This window comes from Arvicanthis niloticus, chromosome 1, assembly GCF_011762505.2.
Source record: "Arvicanthis niloticus isolate mArvNil1 chromosome 1, mArvNil1.pat.X, whole genome shotgun sequence".
NCBI classification, from domain to species: Eukaryota; Metazoa; Chordata; class Mammalia; order Rodentia; family Muridae; genus Arvicanthis; species Arvicanthis niloticus.
Window position 1 is genome coordinate 154,065,412 of NC_047658.1, and position 16,340 is coordinate 154,081,751.

A 16,340-nucleotide genomic window follows, 5' to 3' on the forward strand; every position below is an offset into this window, starting at 1 on the left:
CAATGAGCAGGAGACACGCAGATAGACAGACAGCAGGTGCTGGGAAGTGCCCTGCCTCTCTCCCTAGAAAGTTCCATCCATTGGGATCAACATTTCTAAGCCTGGAAGGACTCTGGTGAGAAAGGGTTAGACACAGGGTCAGATCTTATGACCAGGTGTCAAGCTCTGGGGCCAGCCTCGCTCGGGGTCCTAGGTCCACATACCAGCTCCTTCTTCTATGCCTGTCCTCGGATCTCACCCTAAAAGTCAGGATCATTTCAGAATGTTGCCAAGGAGCCTCTAACAAGGACAAGAGAGATCTAAAATATCCAGTGTGCTGAGACTGGTGAATTGCTGACCTTGGAGATGAAGTTAAGACCCACATTTTTGACTCCCAAAGCTTCCCTCATCTGGACCCTCCCTTTGGGCCTCCATAGAGAACTGCCTGGGAGGTCTCTAGCTAGGTCTCCATACTTTCCAACCCTAACCCTGACCCACCGTTCAGTTTCTCCTCAGTCAACCCTAGCACAGGAAGACTTCTCTGGCCCTTGCTTCTGTCTCCATCTCCCTGGGCTGTGCTCCCTTTCACACTGAGCCATGGGTGTTGAGTGGTTTCCCATTTCCCCTTTAGACTCTGAACTACTAATCAGAGACCATGGCTTACTCAGCAACCTGGCTCCAGACCCTTGCTCAGGGGCCCACATCCAAGAAGCCCTCAAGGATGTTTGATGACTGAGTACATGTGGGTAAATACAGAGAGAGAGAGAGAGAGAGAGAGAGAGAGAGAGAGAGAGAGAGAGAAGAAGAAGAAGAAGAAGAAGAAGAAGAAGAAGAAGAAGAAGAAGAAGTAGAAGAAGAAGAAGAAGAAGAAGAAGAAGAAGAAGAAGAAGAAGAAGAAGAAGAAGAAGAAGAAGAAGAAGAAGTAGAAGGAGGAGGAGGAGGAGGAAGAGGAGGAAGAGGAGGAAGAGGAGGAAGAGGAGGAAGAGGAAGGGAGAGAGGGAGAGACACAGAGAGACAGACACACACACACAGAGAGAGAGAGAGAGAGAGAGAGAGAGAGAGAGCGAGAGAGAGAGAGAGAGAGCAAGCACAGAATAGCCTCTAACTCCTCAGTACTGTGCTGCACCTGTATCTGATTTACTCTGTTTCCTAGACACTCTCATGGTGGTAGGACAGTAACCACTTACATCTGGTGGATGGCGATGCACTCTGCAGCCGAACTCGGATTTCACTCTCTGTACAAGGGGAGAGAAGAGATAGGGGCACTATGGATGAAGGCATCTACATCACTGCCCTGGAGGTCTGAGCACAGGATGACTCACTGGGCTACTTTGTGATTTCTCAGTTCTTCACCAGGAGACCTGGGTGTTGCTACAAAGGGGATGTCCCTTCCCCTCTCCACTTGCCAACTGTACACTCCTGGGCACCTAAGACTTAATGAGAGCCTAGGTGGAGCAAGGAGGACCCGAGACACTTTATCACCACCCTCTTCACACCACTCTCTCCACAGTTGTCAGCACGCGGCGTCTTTCTGCCTCCCAGCTCACTTATGGTACAGGCAAGAGGATCTAAACCCTCCAACATCTAGTCAGTCATCAGAACAGGAAGTCCGCAAGCGAGCAGCTTAACAGTGTTAGCTTCTGCTAGAGTGGGCGTCTTAACAATCATCCTAAAGCTGTGGGTGCCTGGTGTAGACCGAACTTAAGCTCCTGATGACAGCGAGACACGGTGGGAGCAGAACCTGGCCACAGCGAACACACTGAGCCTGCAAAGGACTCTGCCTTCAGCACAGCCTGATACGGGTCCCTGTGCTCACTCTGGCCTCTGCTGGGGTGGCTTCTCCTAGAGCCTCTCTCTCTTCTATCATTTCTAGATGATGACTTTACGAAATTATCCCTTGCAATAATTTGAAAAAGAGGGTCTCTTGCTTATCTTGCCGTATAACGGCGATCAAAGCACATCTTGGGGGGAGGGTAGCTGTGAAGGCAGATGTGACATCTGTATTGCCCAGACTGTCACTGGAGCCCATGAGGTCATCATCAGATACCCCCTTCCCATGCTCTTGGAGTTGGCCAAGACTCTGTCAGTACTTGAAGCTCCTCAGGGGGGATGTTACGTGTTACTTATTCCTCTGAGCTCAGCTTCCTGGCTCCAGGCTGGCACATAGTAGCTGCTCGGAGTGAGTTGGACTGAATTCAGTGGGGTACTTACCTCGTGTTTGGCTTCGTCCTCTGGTTGAAGAAGAGGCTGATAAAGAGAAAAATATGGCCTTAGGCATATTTCTGGCATGCTGAATATTTTTGACACTTGGAGATATTTTCAAAGTGTCTAAATCTAGGCTGAGGTGGGGGTGGGGTTGGAGGAGGTTCTATGTAGCAGATGCTGAAGAAATGTTTCCCAGATGTTGAAGGGTAAATAATGATTTTGCAACATCTCAATGCAATTTAGCTGAGCAAATGTTGAGTTAGCTAATGCTTAGGGCACTGTGTCTGAGATAGAGGTGTGTGTATGCGTGTGCATGCATTCATACCTGAGTGTGTGTGTGTGTGTGTGTGTGTGTGTGTGTGTATTTCTGTGTGATGCATTGAGGCCAACTGAAAACATTGTCAAATGGACCCAAAGCCTGCTAAATCTTTTATTTGTTTAGTAAGGCCTGCTTTGGTTTTCCCAAGGTAAACAAATATAGAAAATTATAATCATTATGTAACCCCAATTCATCTGTACGTTGAGATCCTACGAATACAGACCAAAGACTTAAGGCCAAGTGAAGACACAGCTTAGGATGGCCCAGGTGACTGACGTGGCCCCTGGAAGGGAGTTCTGGAGGAGGAGCAGGGGTGTCTTCATTGGTTCACTGAGCCTGCTGCTCCTCCTTGGTAGCAGGCCTCTGTGAAGCCCATGGATAGAAGGATCCCTACAGTTACTGCTTGGCCTTGGGGGCTTGTGTGTCCTAGCATGAACCCTGTATAAACAGCTTACCATTTTAATGCTGTCATAAGCATTACCATTGTTGGCGACAGCAAGCTAATATGACTGGCAGTCACCCTCAGCCATGCTTCAGAGTGGAGGGAAAAGCAAATCAGCAGGAGCCAAACTCTTTAGAAGCAGCCATTTGGTTCATGGTATCCCTGCCCTGCATCCCTCTGTTCAGGCGTGTGTGTGTGTGTGTGTGTGTGTGTGTGTGTTTGCGCACACGCGTGCAAACCATTAAAACATTCTGCTGGAACATAAGGAGAGGGCTTACCGAGTTCCTTTCGTGGATACTCAGGGGACGAGTTGCCACTGGAGCTCCCTGGAGAGAAGATGGACCGCTTAGTACAAATGGCTACTTACCTCCGTGAGACTTCCTAGCGGGTAGGGGTCCCAGCTACAGCAGTGTGAGCCGCCATAGCTGGAAGTGATTCAGGAGATTTCCCTTAGCAGAATTCACCCAAGCAGGGCGAATTCCTCCTGAGTTTCCTGTTTCAACTGTGGACATCAACATGAGCCCAATCTGCATTTGAAACCCTAGGGATGGCTGTTTCCAGATTTTCCTCCCATTTCATCAGTGGCAAAGCCTGCTAACTCTGTCTCTTTTACCCATCCGAGCCCTCTTTTCTCCACTGAGTCCCAGCTCAGATTTTTCTCTTCTCCACTATTGAGGATTTCCTTTTAACTTGTCACCTATGCATAGTGACAAGCTTTCTGGGGCTCAAATATGACCCACTGTTTGACTCAAAAACCTCTGTGTCTTCTTATGTGGAAACTAAAGTCTAAACCTAGCACAGAATCTGGGCCTCCAAATCCTGTTTTAGCCCTGGACTGTCCTGTACGCCATGGCTTCCCCATCCTGAACTGTCCTGTCCTTCTGTCTGTGACTGTCACTAGGAGGCCAATCACCACCTCCATAGCCGTTCTGTAGACCATATCCTTGAAGACGAGATCCATAAGGCATTTAGTACAGTGTAAAACATGATAACATGTCAGTGGAGAAGTGAATAAGTGCGAAAAAATGAATGAGGGATGAATGAATGAATGAATGAATCTTCCAATAGTGTGGGTGCAAGATGGGGGAGGGGGGTCAGACACCCGAGAAACCAAGAAGCCAACATATGCAGAATGAGTGAAGTTACACCAGGAAGAGATCAGATACCTTCATAAGTTCCATGGCGAGTCATGTGAGTTTTCCTTTCGAAGGTAGAACCAGGAGAGTTGGGCAGGGTAGAGGCCGGAGAGTGAGCTCTCCGGTAACTGGAGGTGGAAGCATTGCCTCGGATGCTTCCGCCTGCAAGTGGGAAAGAGTGTAAATCCTTGGGGCACCGCTTCACCAGAGATGATCCCACTACATCGAAACACAGTGGCCTTAACTAAATAACCCCCTGGATGCTAAGGGGGAGCTCTGGGAGAGGGGTAGTGGACTTCAGGGGACACTGTGAAAGGAATGGAAGGCAGGATGGCTGTTACCACTTTTGGGAGCAGACACTGAGAGGTAGGACATCCTCACACACACAGGGTGCATAGAAGTGGTAAGTGTGCTATAGAGTTGACTTGATGCTGGGCCACTGACCCCTGCTCAGAGGGACTGGACTCTAACTCGCTGGGTGGGCCCATCTGAATTCTGTTTTTATTTTCTCTCCCACATCTTAGTGGCTTCCAGGGCTGCTGTTGCTGTGCGCGTGCATGCTTTTGTCATACTTTCTTTCTTTTGCTTTCTCATGAAAGATCGCCTCTCAGGGAACAATAGGCTCATGTTGGACGCTCGCCCAGCGGAATACAGTAGCACAGGACAAATGTCATCAGAGTCCCTCAGCAGAGTGACTCAGCCTTCACTCTCCACGCTGCAGGTAATCTGACTGTAAGCACAGCCTTTCCTAAGAGGTGTGGCTTAAGTAGAGGGGCTGGGTTTCTTGAATGTTACCTGTCCTGGACACCTAATGAAAACTGAACCCATTTTATGTAGGTGTCTAATGAAGATGATTTGAGCGTCAGCCCTACCTTCCCTTGTTTTCTGGGTAACTCTTAGGGGGTGTGGAGTGAGTGGCAGACAGGGTAATGGTCCCGCTCATGCGCTGACTGCAGACGGTGGGTTTTCACTGTTTCTCACCTCTGTCCATCACCCTGCCCCTCAGACCAATAGGCACCTACTTGAGTTGATGTAGCCGCTGCTGCCATGCGTCAGGCTTTGCTTCTCTAGCCGACTTCCTCCACCCAGAGAGCCAGTCTTAGCATATCCATTGCTGGTGCTCCCTTCTGCAAAAGTAGGTGACAGCCTCAAGGTGGAGCCAGGTCAGAGGGGCTTCTCATCCTCTGCTCAGTGAGAGCCTAACCTCCTTCTCACAAGGATCCTGATAGCTGGGGTCTCTCTCCTACCATACTCCAAATTCCAAGCTTCTCCCCCTCCCCTCCCCATTTACTTGCAGTACTGATGTCTGGAGTGAATATCCTGCTAAAGTGAATGAGAACTTTCTGGAAAGCTATTTGGTAGGAAAATTAACCATGGCAGCTGGATGATGCTGAGCTCTTCTATCTCAGATGAAGTTTGGGTTTGCCTCTTGAAAATGCCCAATCAGGACCTAGATCTGAACAACAACCACTAGAAATGCTGGAACCAGAGGTGGCTCTGGGCTCCTCTTTTTTTTTTTTTTTAAGATTTATTTATTTATTTTATATGCATACACTGTAGCTGTCTTCAGACACACCAGAAGAGAGCATCAGATCCCATTACAGATGGTTGTGAGCCACCATGTGGTTGCTGGGAATTAAACTCAAGGCCTCAGGAAGAGCAGTCAGTGCTCTTAACCACTCAGCCATCTCTCCAGCCCCTGATATTTTTAAAAGAAGTTTTGAAGACAAATGACTACATGCTCATGTCACTGGTTTTTTTTGTTTGTTTGTTGGCATTTTTATATTCTTATTTCTTTTTAAGACAGTGTCTCATTGTGTAGCCCTAGCTGGCCTAGAACTCCAATATGTAAACAAAACTGGCCTTGAATTCACAAAGACCCGCCTGTCTTTGCCTGTTAGGCACTGGGGCTTTAACCGTGGACCACACAGTGCAAGCTGGTAGCTAGTTGTGTATAAGTCAACATCAGAATAGCTGCTAGCAAAAGAACATATTCCAGAGAGTTCAGATTTTCTCAGTGGGTAAGCAAACCCTCATGTTCAAGATCACAGATTAGGGCCTTCACATGGGACCTACTAACGCAGAGCCACTTACTTGGTGGTAAGGATGTGAGTCTTGTTGTTACTGTTTCCGTGACAACTGGAAAAGACAAAGGGAAGAGGAGACGCTGTGGGATGTGCTGGCATTGCTGGGGTTTGGCAGGACCTGGTGTCTGCCAGGGTTAAGCATTAGGCTCAACAAAGGTTTAGGAAAGCTGTGTCTTATGATGAAGCGTCTGAAAACATGAACAGCGACAACGAGGCTCAATGTATGTAGAATATAAAATTTCTTCTTGGTGCCAAAGCAAGTTATCCATTGATTGGAAGAATGAGTTGTCTTGGCACCAGGCCTAGCTTTGAGTTTGAAAGAGGGCCAGCCTCCCTTTTCACATACTATCTCTGCTCTGTTCCTTCCCAAAGACACTGAGGCCAGCTGGAGCCAAGACCTGGCGGATCTCACTCTGTATGTCCAGATGAAGTTGGAGGTGTCTCTAGGGTGCCATGATTCATTCTGCAACCCTCAAGGGCACTCATGGGTGTGGACAGGAAGGGCAGCCTGAGTAGATCACTTTTGAGGTCAGTGAAATGAGCCATGCATGTATCCCAGGGGCAGATCTTCAGGAGTGTCCCCTTGCATCACACTCGTTGAAGTTTCTCTAGTGTCAACTGGTGGTAAGTATACAGCTTTGTGTGTCTGAGGGAACACCATTCAGAAGCAGGACCTCATTCCTCTGGAGTCATTTCCCTGAAGTAACATGAGGTTGGAATGGATTACCAAAGCCATACCAGGGCCAACTTTTGTCTGACTGTGGCCATCAATACTACCTCTCTCATATTTGGGGCCTCATCTGGCTGTGGCCACTCTGTGTGTGGGCATGCATGTATCACAACATGCATGGGCAAATCAAAGAACTATTTGTAAGAGTCAGTTTTTTCCTTCTACCGCATGGGGCCTGGATATCAAATGTAGCCAGCAGGTTAGCGCCTTTACATGCTGGGCCATCTCACTGGCCCTCACAGGAGATTTTTTTCCTTGTATATGTGCACATGTGTACAGGTGTGTTAGTGTGGAGTGCATGCACACATGCATGTGGGAGGAGGGATGGAAGGAGATGGTTCAGGCCACTGTGCTGCATGAAGCCAGAGGTTGGCACCTGCTCCAGCCATGCTGTCCATCTATCCCTGTTCTTCACAAGACATGCTTCCAGCCGGTTCTCTCTTGCCCCAGACCACGGGACTATGACCACAGTGGAAACGGCAGTCAAGACATATAAGGAGATGGTTCTTCACAGGAGGGTGGCAGCTCCATTTGAATAATGGCCTTTGAGCTCCCAATAACCTCTCATTGTACAGGCCTCTGGGGATTTTTTTTTTTTTTTGACACATAAAAATAACTTATTTTCCAAGTCTGTGGAGCCAGAGTTTTTTGCTATTATTGGAAATAAGTGGAAAAGTTTCCTAATTTAGAGTTGCTGGAGAGACAGCTTAAACACCCCTCAATTTATCACTTGGACAGTTCCACGAAGTAAGTGTATCTGCTTTCCAGTTTTAGTGTACATTTGGATGGCGAGACCAGTTCATGTCAGTCCCATATTATAAGGCATAAGATATTATACTTTTAGATTTCTATTGTCCTATATCCCTAGGGAGAGAAAGAGCTACATAAGCCACAGAGAATTAGGCAGTCATTAAACCACGGAAGATTAGGCATATATTAAAATTCTGCTTATAATAACCCTAAATAGGAAAAAAATTCTTTTCTCTTTCTCCTCTCATCTCTCCTTCCCTCCTCCCCCACTCCTTCCTCCTTTCCGGTATTTATTTCTCTTTCATTTTCCGTGGTATGGAGAATTGCGCCCTGAGCCTAGGCAGGGGTGAGCTAGGCAGGGGTGAGCTAGGCAGGGGTGCGCTAGGCAGGTGGTCCTCCATTGAGCCACACCCCAAGGCCCAGAAATGGAAGCAAGATGCAGAACCCATTTGATTATATGTGTGTGAAAGTAAAGACTGAGAGGAGCGCTCCTGGGAGAGGGGACGGAGTCACAGCAGCAGTGGTGGACTTAGGATGAAGGACACCGTTTTCAGATGAGCTGAAACGGTTCCAAGTAAAAGAAATCTGGATGCTCTTACTTCTCTCAGTGACTTCAGCACCGTCTCGCTTGCTTTTCTTGGTCACATCCATCCCATAGCCACCTGCAGGAACAGAAGCCATTGCTTTTAGCAAGTCTAGCTCCCACCTGACACAGAAACACATGTGCGCGCACACACAGACACAGACACACACACACACAGACACACACACAGACACACACACACACTGACTCCCATAGCCACCTGCAGGAACAGAAGCCAATTGCTTTTAGCATATCTAGCCCCCACCTGACACAGACACACAGACATAGACACACACACACACACACACACACACACACACACACACACACACACACAGAGAGAGAGAGAGAGAGAGAGAGAGAGAGAGAGAGAGAGTCAGAGAGAGTCAAGCTAATCAAAACCCTGTTTCCTAGCATTCAAAGGCTAACTCTCCAGCATATCGTCTTGTACAGGCACCAGCCCCTACTCTGACCATTGATTGTAACAGACAAAACCCAACAGTTCCCTTTTATAGTCTACCCCTTGTAGAATCTAGTGGGACGGCCTGCCCTCTGCTGAACGTCCAAAGGCTTCAGCAGCCCAGGTACCCTGCCCTCTGTCTAACTGACATCTATGCTTTGTCAGGGTGATGAGCGACTGAAGGGTTGTGAGGCAGTGGGGTTCTGCCGAGTGCATTTTCATGTGCCTTGCACTGTTCTATGTTCTAGGACTGGGAGACGGCTCTGTGGGTTAAATGCTAGGGAGACAAACACAGTCACTCAGAACCCTCATAAAACCCAGGCGGGTGTGGCAGCTGCTTGTAATTCCAGTATTTGAGAGGCATGGGCAGAGGACAGGGGCTTCCCAGGACAAGATGGCTCGTTAGCAAGTCCTAGGTTCATAAATATATTAGAGAGTTGTGGAGGAAGACACCTGTTGTCAACTTTGGGCTACCACAGGCACTTGCATGTACACACACACACACACACACACACACACACACACACACATTGGGAGCTGACTTTTAGCAGAAAGCAGCTATCAGCTTTGCAGCCATCTTGAGCCATATACCCTGACATGAGACTTGGATTACAATAGCCTACAACAGCTGAGCACACTCTGATAACATCTTGCTTTAGATACCCAGGACTTTCCTTGGGTGTGTGAGATTAAAGGTGTGTGACTTAAAGGTGTGACTTAGAGATCAGATTTAGAGACAAGACCTCAGGGCATGACTTAAAGGCGTGACCAAAAGGCATGGCTTAGAAGTGAGACATATGCCGGGCGGTGGTGGCGCATGCCTTTAATCCCAGCACTTGGGAGGAGAGGCAGGCGGATTTCTGAGTTCGAGGCCAGCCTGGTCTACAAAGTGAGTTCCAGGACAGCCAGGGCTACACAGAGAAACCCTGTCTCAAAAAACCAAAAAAAAAAAAAAAAAAAAAAAAAGAAAAAGAAAAAAAAAAAAGAAAGAAAGAAAGAAGTGAGACATATAAAGGCGAGAGGCAGACAGAAGAGAGATCAGAGAATCAGACACTTTAGAGAGTACAACAGAGAACAATTTGGAGTAACAGAGATTCAGACACTAGGAGTAGGAGTAGGCATTAGACACTTGGAAGAGAACAAGAGGAGTACAACTAGGAACGAGATTGAGTACAATTAGGAACTAGAAGGAGTACAACTAGGAACTAGGAACTAGGAACTCAAGACTTAGGACTTGGACTAGGAAGAGAGACTGAAGAATAAACAGGATTGAATCACACTCTGTCTGGTCTCCATTCTTCGAGTCCGTCCTCACTCTCTCTCTTGCTGAACCCTGACCCGCAGACCGGAGCGGCAGCTTGGGCCGAGAAACAGTGGCCGCCAAGCGTGGAGTGGAGAGGCCCGCAACATTTTTGGCCGCCCAAAGTGGGGCAGCTCGGGCCTCAACATTTTTGGCTCCCGAACAGGGACCAGTGCGGCTCCCCAACATTTTTGGCCGCCCAAACGTGGGCTAGTGCGGGTCCCAACACACACACACACACACACACACACACACACACACACACACACACACGTACGCACAAGCATCCTGTGTTCTAGGTGGACCTCTGAATATGTGACCTCCAAGCTGTACCAGAGTTTGAATGTGAGAACAGTGCTTGCTGGATAAAATTCACACGCATACTTGCCTAGATCGTTACAGTTCTTAAAGTATGCAGTGTACTCCTCATAACAAACTAGTCCCAGAGATTTACAAACAGACACAAGCAGGACAATGCAAACCAACAGCCATATTCTTATTCTACTGTGGAAGGAAACGGCCCTTGGCTGCTGTGTTCCTAAGCTCAGGTGGAACAGGCAGGGATGACAAGGGGTGGTGGTAAACTGGGCTGAAGGCTCACAGGAAGGATTCCCCAGCTGGGCTTTTCTTGCCAGGGTGCTCAGTACCAGCTTGTGGGAGGACTCACTCACCACTTTTCCCCATGGTGCTTTCCTCCTGCTCCTGCTGTCATCCCCAGTTTTATCTTTGGTGCATTGCTGTCTGCATTGTAGACACTGGAGCCATCTCTGCCCCTTGCTGAACTCTCCCCTACACTCTGCACCTGCCTTATGGCTTCCGGTTCTCTTTCTGCTCTGGCACAGGGGTTATTGGACCCAACAACATGGCTTTTGTCATTTTATAAAAGTTTGTGGATTATTTTGTCTACCTGTGTATCTGTGCACTGCGTGCATGCCTGGTGCCTGTGGAGGCCAGAAGAGGGCATAGGATCCTCTGAGATGGGGGTGACAGAGGGTTGTGAGCTGAATTGTGGGTGCTGGGAATCAAACCTGGGCCCTCTGGAAGAGCAACCAGTCCCTAAAAACTGATGAACTGTCTTTCCAATCCCAAGATAAGGTTTTGGTTTGTTTATTTGTTTGTAGGGTGTGTGTGTGTGTGTGTGTGTGTGTGTGTGTGTGTATGTGTGCATGCATGCATGTGTGTGCATGTGTGTGTGTGTGCATCGAGGAGGAACCATAAAGTTATTTTAATTTCTTTTAAACTCAGAATGGAAATAAATGTGGTCTGCTCTGGCTTATATTTTTCTTAGGAGGCCTTTTGTTTTGTTTGTAATAAAGAAAGGGACCCACAAAGGCAAACATGTCTCAGACTCATCTATGCAAGTCATAGTGTAGCCTGAGGTGATTTCCTTGTTGAGACTGTGACAAAATAAGAGCAGCTCAGAGACTTGGTGGAATTAGCCAATGCTGGCAAGAGTTAGCTTCAGGGCCTGGCTGACTGTGCCAACTCCTTGTTCATTGGTATCTCTTAAACCTAGCTCCAGACAAGGAATGTGGCATCATGGAAAAAAATGTTCTCTGCATCCGAGGCCACAGAAAGTCTTTACAGGCATGCTTCCTGGAGCTAAGAGGGACAGCTTCATAAACAGCCTAATAAGGGAGTCTAGCCTCCTTAAAGGCAAGAGCTGGCTGGTGACCACACGGGAAGTCTGGCAGTAGCCTATAGGACGGTGCATTCCAGTCTGTGAGCATGTGTGTCCTCTTTGAGATCCTTAGTTTAAGAATTAATAGTCTCAGTCAATAGTCTGCAGTTTTCTTCTGGGTTGGTAACACTACCACCAACACTATTCTTCTTCAAACTGACCATTAGCCATGAACCAGGAGGCAACTGTGGAGATTCAACACTTCAGTACACTTCAATGCTGGTTAGGGGGATGGCTACTGTCTAGGATAGTACTTAATCTATAGGAAATTTACCCTGAGATTACTGTTTGTCTTAATGTTGGAATCTTACTATACATGTATCATGTTTGATATTTCTATGATACTGATGGGATTGGCTGGTTCTATTGGTAGCTGTGAAGGCAGGTACATGGTAGCTTGGAGAAGTCCCGTCTCTGGGTGCTGACCCTGCCCAGTTCTGCTAGATTTTCTGTATCCAGGACAATAACAGGCATGCTATTATTATGTTATTTCACCTACTCCCTGAATTCCAATGACAAATCTGTTTCTATAGCAAAAGGCCATAATTTCCCTAGCTTCTGCAAGGCACAAAGAGACAGCTGCTTTGTGGCTTCCTGGGTTTCCTGATTTTGAGCCATTTCTTTGCCCTGAGTTCCTCAGTGGGAAGTGCTTGTGGGTAGAACCTGCCCCAGGTGGGTGGGCACTTTCTTTAGCATGCAGCCTCTCTAACATTGGCTATGTTATAGCCATGAGTTTCTGGGTCTGGCCTGATGGCTGGAGATTGCAGGGATGGGTTGGAGATGGATTATCTTAAATCAAAGGTAAGAAGAGGCTTTCTATGAGTAGTTCATGATTGTATGGAGGATGATGGGTTAAGACACAGGCCTGGGCTAGGATTGTCCCCCAGGACAGAGGTTTTTTCTCACAGAACTTCTGTCTGAATCATTCTAAGAGCTTGTAGTTTTGTAAAAGCATAACATCAGGGAGAAGAGAGTTCTGCCGGCTTCGTGCCCAAGCCTGCCATTCCTGGCAGCCCTGGCTACGCTCTGGAGTTCCCAAAGTACCACTTAATGGAAGCCTTGTCAACTAACATAATTCTTAACTTTGGGGCTGCTTCATCATTGGCAAGAAAGAGTGGGTCATTTAAGTTCTTAATTCCAAAGTTATACCAATTTCCATCTCTATTTTTCCTGATATTTGTTTATTTCTATTTGCTTATGACAGGGTCTCATTATGCAGCCCTGCCTGGCCTGGAGCTTGTTGCGCAGTGCATGCTGGCTTTGAACTCATAGAGATCCACCTGCTTCTGCCTCCCAAGTACTGGAATTAAAGGCATGTGCCGCCATGCTTGGCTCTCAGATGTATTTTCAAGTTATGTAGTCAATGTGTATATGATGATTTGGAGTAGATACACACACGATGATCTAGTCAAGGTAAATAACGTTTCCATTCCTTAGACCCTTCTCGGAGTCTACTACAAACCTTTCTTCTAGTTGTTTATAAAATGCATAACAAATTATTGCCAACTCTACTGAACTCAACTCTACTGAACCCAGTTCTACTGAACCCTGTGCTCTGGAACACGAGAACCAGTCCTTCCCCCACTCTATTTTGTCAGCTGCCGGGCAGCCTCTGTCTCTTCCCATCCCCCTGTATCTTCAGCCTCTAGTAAGAACCATTCTCACCCCTTGCATGAGGTCAGCCTTTCTTAGCTTCCCCAGAGTGAGAACATGCCCACCTACGGTTCTTAGCTACTGCTTTATGCTTATTTTGTGGCTAATGCTTCTCTTTTAAAATATCCAGATGACTCCCATGTGACTTCCTTATATATGAAGACAAAATCTAAAGACAGTTTTCTACCTTGATAAGTATTTTTTCCTTTACATATTATCTGAATGGTGTCAGATCCACTTACAGCTGCTCAGACAGGGCTGTGACAGTCTGATGTACATACAGATAAGGACCAGCCTCAGTCAGTGACAGCAGTCCTGACCTATCTGGCCTTGACCTATCTTCTAATGATGCACGAAACACCCATTCTTGAGACAGAGAGAATAATGAGGATACATGTTTTTATTTCTAGCTTTTAATCTTAGGAGCAAATGTTCCTATGTTCTGTTAAAGAATCCCAAGTATCTTTTAAAGCTTTTTGTTACCCTAATCTCTATAAACTGTAAATTTTAAAATAAAGCAACATTGAAATTGCTGCAGAATGAGAAAATCATGCTTTGGCCATTTATCTGACAGCACACAGGAGCCAAGCAAGTTGAGGGCCAGGGAAACCAGGATCCTGGTGCTCACATCGTGGGTTTAATCTCTTCAACATTCAGAGGCAAGCTTGCTGCTTACTTCAGCTGGTCACCTTAGAGATTATGACCACAGATAAGACACTGACTTCTAATTATGTCAGCTCACTGGCCACTGTGGCTGCTGCCACTGATGATGGCAAATAAGCCAGGCATTACTGACAGACATCTTTCCATTGGTTACAATCTGTGTCTGGTAACCTGTTAGGCCTGGTCATATCAAAGGAGTTTCCATGCAGATTTTAAGTGGGCTTTTCACTGGATCTGTCCCTGGTACATGATGGTCTGATTCAGGTCTAAGAGCTAGGTAGAACCCCTAATTTTCTGAGGGCATCCATCAGCAGATGGACAAGTATTGGGTTAGTTTCCACTCAGATCCATGCTTCAGCTCCAAGAACACATAGGGAAAAAGGAAGAGGCCCAGGAAGAGGTCTGGTTTTCCAGAAAGCGCCCATAACAGTATCAAATTTTAGACTGTGGTGTAACTGCTTCTAGGGAGAAGTGAGACAGCAGAGGCTTGCCCTGCTTCAGAAGTGAAGGGACAATGTGCCAGTCAGTTCAACTGTGGTCCAGTTAGACCTGAACTGATAAGTCTAAACTCAAAGTGATTTTTGGTGTGGGGCAGGAGGGGAAAGAGAAAGGCCAAATTGGCCATCAAAGAGCATTGAAACAGTTCTCTCTCTCTCTCTCTCTCTCTCTCTCTCTCTCTCTCTCTCTCTCACTCTCCCTCTCCCTCTCTCTCTGTCTCTCTCTGTCTCTCTCTGTGTGTCTCTCTCCCTTCCTTCCAGTTTGACTCTAGAAAATTCTTGAACCAGTTATGTCATTTGGAGATTTTGCTTTTCCTTTTTAGGGGTAGTATAAGGGGATGAATGGCTGGTGTCTGTTAGCCCCCAGAGCTTAATGTGACCTTTCCAGCAGCAGGGTCCTGGGTAGTCAAGGCTGTGCCCGGGAGGCAGGAGCCACTCACTGGCACTCCTCTCCTGAGCCATTCCAATGTCCAGTGGAAGAGTGAGAGGAAGAATGCCAGCCCGCAAGAGCAGTTTACTACGGGCCACACTGACAATAACGAGAAAAGTCCTTGCTGGGAGAGCCCACTGGCTCTCAGCTGACCTCTTCACCTCACATGGATCTTTCTTAGTATTCCTTTAAAAAAAACCAAGCCTAAGCAGAGTGCACACAATCATTTGTGACCAATTAACTGGTTCAACCAGAACACCAAACATGAATTTCGCCTTTTCTCCAGTAAACATTTTACAATTGAAAGAAAGCCTCAAACCAAAATCTCAGAGGAAAAAAAAAGGAAGCTCAGTGTTCCTGTAACTCACCTGGCTGGAGTCTGGGGGAACTGGAAACAGCTTCGAACAGACACCCTCTCTTTCTCTCTTCCTCTGATGCTTTGCTTCTAAAGTTTGTGGTGGCACTTTTTTTTTTTTTTAATCCAGACCCACTCAAGGTGTGTTAAAGGTGAGTGATCTTTCAAAAATGTTCGCTTCTTCTCTCCCTCCTGTTTCCTTCAGCGCTTTGCTTCAAAAACAAGTCCTGACAAAGGTGCGCCGTGGTTAGCAGCTTCACTCCACCCTTCCAATTATCTGACACTCGCTGGATTTAAAAAAAAAAAAATCTGCCTTCAGGAACCAAACTTTATAGACGGCAGAAAACTTCCCCTGCCAGGTCAGGTAGATTAACCATTTATAGATCTGCAGGGAAAAGGGAATAAAGGGCTGGCCCACGGGAAATACCCTTTACAGCTCTTCCCTACCCTCACAGCTGAAGAATAACCATAGCCCAGCAATTCCTAGAAATTCCCTCCCTTGGCAACACAGGATACTTGAATCCCAGCACCTATGCTTCCGATAACATCATTGCTCACAGAGACCTGTGGCTGAGGTACCTGAGCTCTGAGCTCTGGAAGAGCCATGAAGAATGTGTGCTAAGGATGTGATTCTCCCATCTGTCCCCTTGACCTCTTGCTTTCATCCTGGCCAAGCCAGACTCCACACACCTGGGTCAAACAGTGAACTGATGCACAGGTAGATGTCTGAGACTGAAGAGGTTGAGTAGCTGGTGGGGTGAGCATTGCTCTTCTGAAGGAGGTGACCTGATCCATGAGGATGACCTAAAAGAAAGAAGGATGTCAGCAACAGGCATTCAGCCAACCATGATGGAGAAAGATGCTCATGGAAAGGGGTAGGGACCATCTGGTCCTCCAAAACAGTTATCACACAATTCCTCATTTCTTATTGGAAGGCCACCAGTCAGATTGGGTCAGGTCCTATCATAATATCTCTGTTTTAAATCAATCACTTATTTAAAGGCTTATTAAATCCCAATACAGATACATTCCTGAGACACTGGGGGCTAAGACTTTGCACGTGACTTGGG

At 47.0% G+C, this 16,340-nt stretch overlaps 1 protein-coding gene across 1 annotated transcript in view; it reads right to left on the reverse strand.

Moving 5' to 3' along the window:
- Positions 1–15,506, reverse strand: part of Col17a1 (collagen type XVII alpha 1 chain) — a 47,266-nt gene extending 31,760 nt beyond the window's left edge. The window contains exons 1-8 of the mRNA XM_034509395.2: positions 15,284–15,506; positions 8,248–8,310; positions 6,176–6,220; positions 5,104–5,208; positions 4,112–4,243; positions 3,224–3,271; positions 2,191–2,226; positions 1,167–1,214 (exon numbers count right to left, since the gene is read on the reverse strand). Of these exons, the coding sequence (XP_034365286.1) occupies positions 1,167–1,214; positions 2,191–2,226; positions 3,224–3,271; positions 4,112–4,243; positions 5,104–5,208; positions 6,176–6,220; positions 8,248–8,299 (466 nt within the window). The 5' untranslated portion in view covers positions 8,300–8,310; positions 15,284–15,506. The remainder of the gene's footprint in view (positions 1–1,166; positions 1,215–2,190; positions 2,227–3,223; positions 3,272–4,111; positions 4,244–5,103; positions 5,209–6,175; positions 6,221–8,247; positions 8,311–15,283) is intronic.
- Positions 15,507–16,340: the final 834 nt, after the last annotated feature.